This window comes from Misgurnus anguillicaudatus, chromosome 24, assembly GCF_027580225.2.
Source record: "Misgurnus anguillicaudatus chromosome 24, ASM2758022v2, whole genome shotgun sequence".
Classification (NCBI taxonomy): domain Eukaryota; kingdom Metazoa; phylum Chordata; class Actinopteri; order Cypriniformes; family Cobitidae; genus Misgurnus; species Misgurnus anguillicaudatus.
This window is the reverse complement of record NC_073360.2, coordinates 28274507-28286591: the sequence shown is the minus strand read 5'-3', so window position 1 is coordinate 28286591 and position 12085 is coordinate 28274507. Positions and strand designations below refer to the sequence as shown.

Below are 12085 nucleotides of genomic sequence, written 5' to 3'. Positions count from 1 at the left end.
GGAACACAGCTGAGCTACAGGAACACAGCTGGGCTACAGGAACACAACTGAGCTACAGGAACACAACTGAGGTACAGGAACACAACTGAGCTACAGGAACACAGCTGGGCTACAGCAACACAACTGAGCTACAGGAACACAACTGAGTTACAGCACAAATGAGGAACAGGAACACAACTGAGCTACAGGAACACAACTGAGCTACAACAAAACTGAGGTACAGGAACACAGCTGAGCTACATGAACACAGTGGAGCTACAGGAACAGAACTGAGCTACAGGAACACAATTAAGCTAAACACAACTCAGCTACAGGACTACAACTGAGCTACAGGAACACGACTGAGCTACAACTGAACTGAGCTACAGGGACACAGCTGGGCTACAGCAACACAACTGAGGTACAGGAAAACAACTGAGCTACAACACAACTGAGCTACAGGAACACAGCTGGGCTACAGCAACACAACTGAGCTACAGGAACACAACTGAGCTACAGCACAAATGAGCAACAGGAACACAACTGAGCTACAGGAACACAACTGAGCTACAACGAAACTGAGGTACAGGAACACACCTGAGCTACAGGAACACAACTGAGCTACAACAAAACTGAGGTACAGGAACACAGCTGAGCTACATGAACACAGTGGAGCTACAGGAACAGAACTTAGCTACAGGAACACAAATAAGCTAAACACAACTCAGCTAAAGGACGACAACTGAGCTACAGGAACACGACTGAGCTACAGCAGAACTGAGCTACAGCACAACTGAGGTACAGGAAAACACATGAGCTACAACACAACTGAGCTACATAAACACAACTAAGGTACAGGAACACAACTGAGCTACAACACAACTGAGCTACAGCACAACTGAGGTACAGGAAAACATCTGAGCTACAACAAAACTGAGCTACAGGAACACAACTGAGCTACAGGAACACAACTGAGCTACAACACAACTGAGCTACAGCACAACTGAGGTACAGGAAAACAACTGAGCTACAACAGAACTCAGCTACAGGAATACACCTGAGCTACAGGAACGCAACTGAGCTACAGGAACACAATTAAGCAACAAAACACAAATCAGCTACAAGAACACAACTGAGCTACAGGAACACAACTGAGCTACAACACAACTGAGCTACAGCACAACTGAGGTACAGGAAAACAACTGAGCTACAACACAACGGAGCTACAGGAACACAACTAAGCTACAGGAACACAACTGAGCTACAACACAACTGAGGTAAAGGAAAACAACTGAGCTACAACACAACTCAGCTACAGGACTACAACTGAGCTACAGGAACACGACTGAGCTACAACTGAACTGAGCTACAGGGACACAGCTGGGCTACAGCAACACAACTGAGGTACAGGAAAACAACTGAGCTACAACACAACTGAGCTACAGGAACACAGCTGGGCTACAGCAACACAACTGAGCTACAGGAACACAACTGAGCTACAGCACAAATGAGCAACAGGAACACAACTGAGCTACAGGAACACAACTGAGCTACAACGAAACTGAGGTACAGGAACACACCTGAGCTACAGGAACACAACTGAGCTACAACAAAACTGAGGTACAGGAACACAGCTGAGCTACATGAACACAGTGGAGCTACAGGAACAGAACTTAGCTACAGGAACACAAATAAGCTAAACACAACTCAGCTAAAGGACGACAACTGAGCTACAGGAACACGACTGAGCTACAGCAGAACTGAGCTACAGCACAACTGAGGTACAGGAAAACACATGAGCTACAACACAACTGAGCTACATAAACACAACTAAGGTACAGGAACACAACTGAGCTACAACACAACTGAGCTACAGCACAACTGAGGTACAGGAAAACATCTGAGCTACAACAAAACTGAGCTACAGGAACACAACTGAGCTACAGGAACACAACTGAGCTACAACACAACTGAGCTACAGCACAACTGAGGTACAGGAAAACAACTGAGCTACAACAGAACTCAGCTACAGGAATACACCTGAGCTACAGGAACGCAACTGAGCTACAGGAACACAATTAAGCAACAAAACACAAATCAGCTACAAGAACACAACTGAGCTACAGGAACACAACTGAGCTACAACACAACTGAGCTACAGCACAACTGAGGTACAGGAAAACAACTGAGCTACAACACAACGGAGCTACAGGAACACAACTAAGCTACAGGAACACAACTGAGCTACAACACAACTGAGGTAAAGGAAAACAACTGAGCTACAACACAACTCAGCTACAGGACTACAACTGAGCTACAGGAACACAACTGAGCTACAACACAACTGAGCTACAGCACAACTGAGGTACAGGAAAACAACTGAGCTACAGGAACACAACTGAGCTAAAACATAACTGAGCTACAGGAACATAACTGAGCTACAGGAACACAACTGAGCTACGACACAACTGAGGTACACAAACACAACTAAGCAACAACTGAGGTACAGGAACACAACTGAGCTACAACACAACTGAGCATACTTACTGACGTCCACCAGCACCACAGACAGGACAAGTGTCTGTTTGTCAGAGTTCGGTCTTCCTTCGATTCTAACTGTGAAATTCCTATTTTTCATTGTGTTATGATACAATGTGTTCTGTATGTTGCACACCTGCACCCCAAATATAGTTGCTGTTGAGATGTGTTCTGTATATCCACTTCAGTAAATCTAATTTCAGTTGTCTGTCTGTTTGTATGCATTCCCATGATGCTGATGAACAGACCTATTGGTGGACATGCTGGGAGTTCTTGCCAGCTACAGTATCACCGTCAAAGAACTCAAACTGCTCTTCAGCACGCTGAGAGGAGAAGGAGGATTGTGGGTAAGTCTGTGAAAATAAGTGAAAACTAATGCAGGGTCTCCAACGGCTTGTTAGCCTCACCACTGTTGAAAACGTTGAGTCTTTTAGACCTCTCGAGCAATCAACCGCAAAGCGAACCGAGCCTGCCCGGCAATTGATTCACTGTTCTCCAGAGTGAAATGATATCGACATAATATCGACTTATGCCAGACAACACAGCAAGGATGTTGTCACAATAACTTTTTGGATAGAGTGATGTACCCTACTGGAGTTTAAAGATTTGAACAGGGACCCCTCCTTCAATGGGACAATTTATTACAAGGCTAAAAATGAAGTGATGGGATGAATTATGTGACTATACCTTAGTTATAAGATCAGAGCTGCAAACACATTGCAATTGAAGTTAAGCTTTGTAGAGTGTCTCAAACATTTATTCTGAGCAATGTTGCTGTAATAGTGCCACATTGCTTACATTTCTCAGTGGAATGGAACTACGATTGGCTTACTTATAGTTCTGCATGTAAGAGTGGGAATTCTTTTACCATTAAAATGTAAGTGTAATGAGTGACTCTTGTGTCTTCACAGCCAAGGCATGCTGTCAAACTTTTGTCAGTCCTCACTCAGATGGCACAGAGACATGGACCAGACACGTTCTTCAACTTCCCAGGGCGAAGTGCAGCGGTGAGTGTTATTTTACATATTCTACTTACACTATAATGTGCACCTGCATTTCAAGTTATAGATAGATAGACAGGGGAAAATAAGTATTTGACACATCAGCATTTTTATCAGTAAGGCAGACCTGCCAACCTTTACGCATTTTGCGTAACAGATACGCATTTAGACATCAAACTACGCTGCTACGATTTGTCACTTCAAAATACGCGAAAAGCCTTTGGTGGCTTTGAGTTAAACTGTCTGTGCATTTGCGCACTAGGCAACTCGTCTATCTGTGTAACCGCATTGGGCAGCAACCTGTTGGGAAAAGACGACGTCGACCAATCATAGCGCTAGTTTTAAACTCTTCAAAGTGGAGAGCGGGGAGCCGTCGAAGCGAATAACGAAAATAACGAAATTGTTTTTCATCCCGGTCCATCTTCATACTGTGACTTGTTTTACAAGGGAGGATGGTTCTAAACACCGTTTTTAAAGGTAAATGGGCAGGGTATGGGAATTGTGAATTGGATCCATTGTAATAAGCCTGCCAACCAGGGGCGTCTAGACGCCTTTTACTGTTGTACGTGCCCCAGTGTAAATCTGTTGTACCCAGTGTCCTATGTTGTGCCTCAAGTTTAAGTTTTTACTTTATTTGCCAGTATATTAATTTACGTTGTTAATCGCGCCAAAAAACTGAGCTATATGAACCGTAATTCACGCTTGTAAACACGTTGCAGTCCCACAAGACAAACTGGCGCGAGCACGCAGAAATCGATGTCCGCGAGCCCTCTGTGTTTACTTTTTGTAGCACTCTGCCGCCGCTCACTCAGAAGAGCATGTGAGGCACGCGAGAAAACATGACAAAACAAAAGTACGCTTCTGAATTTAAATCAATGTTATTCTTACTCGATTGTTACTGGCTCCTGTCGATGTACATCAGATTTTTTTGTGCAGAGCAGGGAAATAGAAGCAGAAAGTATAGATGATGAGGGAGGTAAAACGAACTATATGCTCAGCCAGTCAAAACCAAGTATAGAGGTTTGCTTTATTGCTGAGAAAATCAATGTTTGTGTACTGTTCTGTATTGTCAGATATGACATTACTGTTTAGTTCACTAGATCTACTTTAGGACACTACATAAACAGTTGGCATCACTGCTGAAAAAAAAGTGGTGACCAGCATAGACCAGCTTAATTCTCATGATGATTTGGTGCTGGTTTAGCTGGTGGTCATCATCAGCATACCAGCACCACCAAGACCATGTTGTGTTTTGGTGCTGTATGCTGGTGTCCACCAGCTAAACCAGCATGGGAATCATGCTGGTTTATGCTGTTTTTTCAGCAGGTTTAAACACTATGCTGATAAAATACACAAAAGGATCATCCACATATGTTTTTTATTGTAGTAGCAGCTAAGTAATGTTATTGTAAATTTGTGTAAAAGACTCATTATCATCAGTACTGTAGAATGCACATTTGCTAACATGGCATTTATGCATTAAAACATAGTAATACTGTTCATGTTAGGTATGTTAAAGAAAAAGTAGTGGTAGGCCTGCTGTGCCCCATTAGAGGTTCATGTCAACGTGCCTGCTGGAATATAAAGCAAGGACATAGCATGCTATTTGTTGATTCTCTGTTATTTATAATGTCCCATGTATTTAAGACATAAGCCATAAGCATATTTTTGGAGGTTGCCTTTTCATTAAATGATTTCTTCATAGTCTACTTGTATGTTGAAAGACTAGATATGGTGGTGAGTGGGAACAATTTGCTTAGTAATAAGTTGTAGTAATAAGTCATAAGTAAGCATGTGAACTCAATCACTACTGATCAGCAAATGTGCCTGACCTCACGCTTGCTACTCAAAAAAAATTCCAAGGTTGGCAGGTCTGGTAAGGGGATTTCTAAGTGGGCTATTGACACAACATTTCCAACAGATGTAGCCATCAAGCCAAATATTGAATTCATACAAAGAAATCAGAACATTTAAGTATACAAGTTGAGTCATAATAAATAAAGTGAAATGACATCATTCAGCATTCTGGAAATGCGCCTATAAACATTCCCATCAAAATGCTTTTCAACTATAAGATTACGAAGATCTTGAGAGAGTTCTTTGCTTTTACCCATCATGAAGTCTTTCCTGTGTGCCTCCTGAGTAATGAGAAGCCTTTATATACCATCAATTAGGATTAAAGCAGCTGATATCAATTAGTACTGATAGGGTTTCTCTCTCAATACTGACAGATTTCAGGTGATCTTCTGGCTTTCTATGCCATTTTGCACCTTGGTCTCTTCATGTGTTCAATACTTATTCCCTGTGTCATTGCACTATATTTTTTATGATTCAACTTGTATACTTAAATGTTCTGATTTCTTTCTTCTGAAATCCCCTTACTGATGAAAATTCTGATTTAGACAGACAGATGGATGGATGGATGGAGATTGAGATAGATAGATAGAGATTGAGATAGATAGTTAGAGATTGAGATAGATAATTAGAGATTGAGAGATAGATAGATAGATAGATAGATAGATAGATAGATAGATAGATAGATAGATAGATAGATAGATAGATAGATAGATAGATAGATAGATAGATAGATAGATAGATAGATAGATAGATAGATAGATAGAGATTGAGATAGATAGATAGATAGATAGATAGATAGAGATTGAGATAGATAGATAGAGATTGAGATAGATTGAGATGGAATGGAATATATGGAATGAAATAGCTAGAGATAAACTGAGATAGAATTGTTTAAATTTCTCAGTGGAATTAACTTACTTACTTAGGCTCCTGCATGTTAGCCATAGACTGTAAAAAAAGATGGAGGACGCAACGTCGTCTCCCTCCATTGTAATGAATTGAAGCCAAAAATGTCCGACTATGGTCGCCGCTACGTTACGTAAGAACGTCAGTTTAAAGCCAAGGAATGCGCAGAAGAAATCGTACGTGGAGCCAGAGGCGGAGCCACGGTATCAAACTTCCGCCCAAATGCTCGCATAACCAATTCTACCACGCCAAACATAACGACACGCCCCGTTTCTTTTTACACGCCCCCGAAAACTTGAACATATATCAGCATGATAACAACTACTTGAAAGGACCAAAAATATTTTTCGGAAACTTTTATTGGAAGTGTAAATAACTTATTTATTTAGAGCAGAGTCCCATTCGTTTGAATGGAGAGGGTGGGGTTTATGGCTTGTACTGCAGCCAACCCCTGCTTTAAACAAATGCTCTTGTATGTTACTGGAAATGAAAGGAGATGGCCTAAATTTATACTGTCCTCTGTTTTGTGACAGGCAATTGCGTTGCCTCCTATTGCAAAATGGCCTTATCAGAACGGCTTTACTCTCAACACCTGGTTCCGCATGGATCCTCTCAACAACATCAATGTGGACAAAGACAAACCCTACCTTTACTGGTGAGTACAGCATACACTTAGAGGTCCAAAAAAAGGGCTTTCAACACCAGCCCTGAAAGCTTCTCTCTCTCTTTCTTTATCTTTCTTTTTTCAATCTCGATCTCTCTTTAGTACTCTACTGATTGCTTTGTGAAGGGTAACATTTGAGTGGATGCAGATATACAGAATAAATAGATAGAACAGACAGACAGAAAGACTGATGACCTTTAACAGCTGTACAGTATCTGTAAGTAAATCACATAAGTGCCTTTTGTTTTATCTTTTAGTTTTTCACCCACTTATATAATGAGCTTTATTAGAAGCTTTTGTTTTCTGATGCCATGGTGGATTATACTCGCATAAAAGGGAATTAGGTCAGATTCTTCCGATTCAACCTGGTGTTCGGATCCAGGCTGGTATGCGCTTGAATCACACAAATCTCTGCAGAGGGACACTGGGGTGGAAACAGGAATTAATTTGGGCTTTTAATGTCGGGCAGGCAAATAGACGTTTGTATGTAGAGACTTGTGGGTCATTAGAGCTCAGATCAATAGAGGAGAAGTGTGTTTATTGGCTGAAGTTTCAGGAGTGAGTGAAGATGTTTCTCAAGGGAGAGAGAGAGAGAGAAAGTGGGGGAGTGAGTTAAGAGAAAAAGAGGAAATTGCGGAAGTATAGAGCCTTTTTAGAAAAACACAGGAATTAAAGATTTTCAACATGTCTGCTTGTCCACAGCATGGGTTGCTGGTGTGCTACTATAACTAGCTTAACATCCCATAGTCAGAAGTCTTATTAAAAAGAACATGATTTATCAAAAAGATCATACTAGACCACCAGCTACAGTAAACTAGCATCAAACCAACACTAACCAGAATAAATTCATACTGGTGTAAGCCGGTCTAACCTTAGTCAATTTAAAGTCATACTGTATGTCATGGATCACTGCTATGAAAAATGTATTCCTCGCTGCCAAATCTTTTGGTGTGGAAAGAGTTTTTCACCTTTTGTCACGGGTTCAGACTATGCAAATTCATCCATTACGCATTAGGTGCCTCCATCATTGTGAATCCACCCCAGGGTCTGTGTGAAGGTTACAAAACAGTGTTGTTAAAGGCCGCCACAGTAATCATTCTGGCTTACAGTGATGATAAACTCTGCATCCAGTTCTGGTTTTAAAAGCGAGCAGTGTCCCGGTTTCTGTTCGCATGCCAGATCTGTACAGTTGCCAAACGCAGGATTGCTCAGATAAACTCAGAGTTCAGTGTGTGTGTGTGCGTGTGTGAATAAAATGAGATGTTCACAAAGTAAAACAGTATTGATTCACACTGAGAACCATTACTTGCACTTATATGCACTCTTCTAGAAAACACACAGGAGCTGTCTGTAGTACTGTAGCTTCATTTTCTGTACTGTAATAGCTCATAATGTGGGAAACAGGGATACAAAATGTTTTTTTGGCTTTTTGTTAAAGTGCACCTATTTCATTGCTAAAAACAACATTTTGGTTAAAAACACATTATTTTCCACGTACCGTACATTTTTGTAGCTCCAGATATCCTGCCTTCCTCAAACGCATTGATTTTGTACAAAACTCGTAGATTTGAAAGCTCTGTGCCCCTGATTGGCCAGCTAATCTGTACATTGTGATTGGCCTGAATACCTCTGACGTCAGCTGGAAATGTGACGCTCCTTACCATGTTTGAAAGATTCACTCACAATGCAATGCTGACAGGAGTTTAAGGCAGGATAGGCAGGAATTATCTAAAAAAACTTTTTTACAAATTTGTTTAAACTGTCTTTATATACCAATACATAATTAAAATGTAAGTACTCTGAAAAAGAGAGTATAATGACCAATCTCATTTCTCTGTCTTACCGGGGTAAGACAGATCATTCGTCTAAAAAATGAGACACCACTCGATTACCGTTTGCGTCACCTTCCCTTGATGCTAACTGGCTACTACGTAAACAGACAAGCATTGACATAAACAAAGAAGAAATTCCTACGGCTACGTTTCCCCCTCTCTTTCAAGTGTGGTCCTTATCACACTTCGTTTAAAGGGCTGTGTATCCCTACGCCTTGGCCCTAGCCCTCGATCAAACGGAGAATTAAGACGCCACTTCGCCTCACATGAACGCGCAAAACCGAGATGTAGGGGTAAGGGCTAAGACAGAGAAATGAGACGCACCCTAAAACTTGAGTGTCTGTAGAACTCTCACGACTGTTTTAAACACAGCTAATTATTTTCATTCGGGATGAAACAAATGATTGGCTTGCGCGACTATCACTCTCTCTCTCGACCATGACACCACCCCTGTTGCTACAGGATCTGCCCACACATGCGCACACCCGATTGATTTGAAAATGCACGAGACACTCTAGGAAGAGCAAAAGTACGGCAGAGAAAGAGCATTCAGAACTCACAGTACCTGCATATGCAGTCAGTGAAGGCAAACAAGGCAAAAAAGGAAAAAACAAAGAAATCAAATGAGAGTAAATATCGCATGGCTTTACCTCGAGTCGACGATGCGGCAGCGGTATTGTCTCCGGAGTGTAGTTCTCATCAGAGTCAACAATGCTTTCATCACGGAAACTTTCACATGCAAAACACCGTATATGTAATAAATCTTCCACGAAATTCACCTTCATCACAGTGTAACTGATGGTAATAAAAAAACTTGTATCAATGCAATCTGTTTTTAGCTTTGTCTTATAAATATAACTAGCTCGTTTGTTACCGAATCAAACAAAATATACTGTATATTAAACTTTACCAGTATGGATATGCTAGCTTAAAAGTGAGTACTAAAAGCCATCCTATTTGTTTATATTCATAGTGATAAAGTTAGGTGTATTATTACATGTGATTGTGACATGATGTTACTACATGCACCGCGCTCCTTCCTCTCTGCTCGTCTGAGGTAAATGCTTCTCCCAGCAGAGCCGGTCAGCGTCGCGCGTTCATGTTTTTTTGGGGCGTGGCTTTAGAAAAAACCCAGAAAGGAGGGGGTGGAGTGAATGGAAAAATTAGCTGTGTTTAAAACAGTCGTGAGAGGTCTACAGACACTCGATTTTTATACTCTCTTTTTCAGAGTACTTAAATTTTACTTATGTATTGGTATATAAAGACAGTTTAAAGTTTTTTAGATAATTCCTGCCTATCCTGCCTTTAACTTACAGGCTGTGTGCCAAAGCGGGGGAATTATGATAATGATCATCCTGTCCACCTCAACAGGTCCAGGAAGTAAACTGTTGCCTACAATCCGTGTGTTTGTTGTAGTCCAAGAAAGAGATTTAAATTGGAGAAGATAACTCCCGTCATCGTTTACTTTGGGATTTGTACCTTTTGCATATCGTTAACATGTACTACTACACACTTACACGTCAAAGGAAATGTAAAATCGTGAATCAGATGATAGACTGTAGCTTGACTAAACATATGGTACTAAACATTATAATTTTATTTAAAGGAATAGTTCCGACAAAAATTATATTAAACCCTCAAGCCGTCCGAGATGCATTTGTCCATCATTTTTCAGACCAACACAATTTCAATTATTTTAGAAAATGTCTTAGATATTTCAGTTTATAAAATATAAAGATATGGAGTCCACCTCCTTCAAGTCCAAAAAATGTGCATCCATCCTTCAAGTAATCCAAAGGCTCTAGGGGGATAAACGAAGGCGCCACCTTAGTCGCGTCTCCGGTAGCACTGCCATCTTAGTTGCGTCCGCATTCAAGAGAAAGTTTTAGCGTAGTGTATGCACTTTTCTTAGTGACGTATGACATATGCGGAGGGCTGATGCACAGAACAGCAGCAAAGAACCCTCCGCAAAGTGCAAACACTCTCAACTGAATGCGGATGCGACTAAGATGGCAACGTTACCGAGAGGCTAGTTATTTTCATTAATAACGTTTTAAATATGGATATTTCTACGATAAAACTGCACAGATTATGCTCATAAGGCCTTTGTTTATCCCCCTGGAGTCGGTTGGATTACTTTTGTGAAGGATGGATGCACATTTTTGGACTTGAAGGAGGTGGAACCCATATCTTTATATTTTATAGAAAGATCTAAGACATTTTCTAAAATAACTAAGGAATGAAACCTTTGACCTCTGTGCTGCTAGCACAATTCTTTTCCAGCTACAGGATCACTCGCAGTATGTCACTTTGTATTATGGTGCTCAGTGTGGTGTAAAGTTTATTTATTGTTTATTTTCAGTTTCCGGACAAGCAAAGGTATCGGATACTCTGCACATTTTGTGGGAAGCTGCTTGATTGTGACATCCCTGAAGTCCAAAGGAAAGGGCTTTCAACACTGTGTGAAGTACGACTTCCAGCCCCGAAAGGTACCGTGTGATTTCATTTTCAGCTCAGCTTCTCTCTCTCTTGATCCCGATCTCTCTCTAGTAATCTACTGATTCCCTTGTGAAGAGTAATATTTGAGTGGATGCACTTCTGAATTTCTGGCTGTGATCTTCAGTGAAATCTCAACGCTGTCCGTTGGGATCTGTGATCCAGTTAACTGGGCTAAAACTTCTGTTTACAAACTGTTGCTAAACTTAAAGACATGAGATAACTGGCACCAGTTTTTTTTTAAATCAAAGAAAAATCTCTTTGAATTCACTGCATAGCTACTTTTGAGACATCCGTCTCAAAAGTGATTTTCTTGTTTCTACCCAATATGTTCATGTAGCTAGGGAAATCTTGAAAAATGTTAACTTTCTCTTTTGAGTAGGTGAAAGGGCTCGCAAAAGACATGGTTGTTTTCTGACACATAAAAAGTATGATCCAAAATCAAATCTTACACTTCACATTCAGGCTTTGTGTTGTTCATGCATGCTTGACTCTGTTGTGTTTCTTCATTTAAGCCCACAGTCTGGAGGTGAGTTCTCATTGTGTGCAACTGTTAAAATGATAAAGTAAATGCTATTCAAATACAATATAGTTTACACAAGTCAATTATAATTTGTGACTGTGGACCACAAAATCAGTCATAAGTTGCATGAGTATATTTGTAGCAATAGCCAAAAATACACTGTACACTGCAAAAAATGATTTTCAAGAAAAAAATCTTAGTATTTTTGTCTTATTTTCAGTAAAATATCTAAAAATTCTTAAATTAAGATGCTTTTTTTTGATGAGCAAAAGATCCAAGGAAATAACTC

At 40.5% G+C, this 12085-nt stretch overlaps 1 protein-coding gene across 1 annotated transcript in view; it reads left to right on the top strand.

Annotated features, from left to right (window-relative positions):
- Positions 1-12085, top strand: part of nbeab (neurobeachin b) — a 359639-nt gene that overhangs the window by 95445 nt on the left and 252109 nt on the right. The window contains exons 3-6 of the mRNA XM_055196954.2: positions 2764-2864; positions 3429-3524; positions 6815-6936; positions 11140-11266. Coding sequence (XP_055052929.2) covers positions 2764-2864; positions 3429-3524; positions 6815-6936; positions 11140-11266 — 446 coding nt within the window. The remainder of the gene's footprint in view (positions 1-2763; positions 2865-3428; positions 3525-6814; positions 6937-11139; positions 11267-12085) is intronic.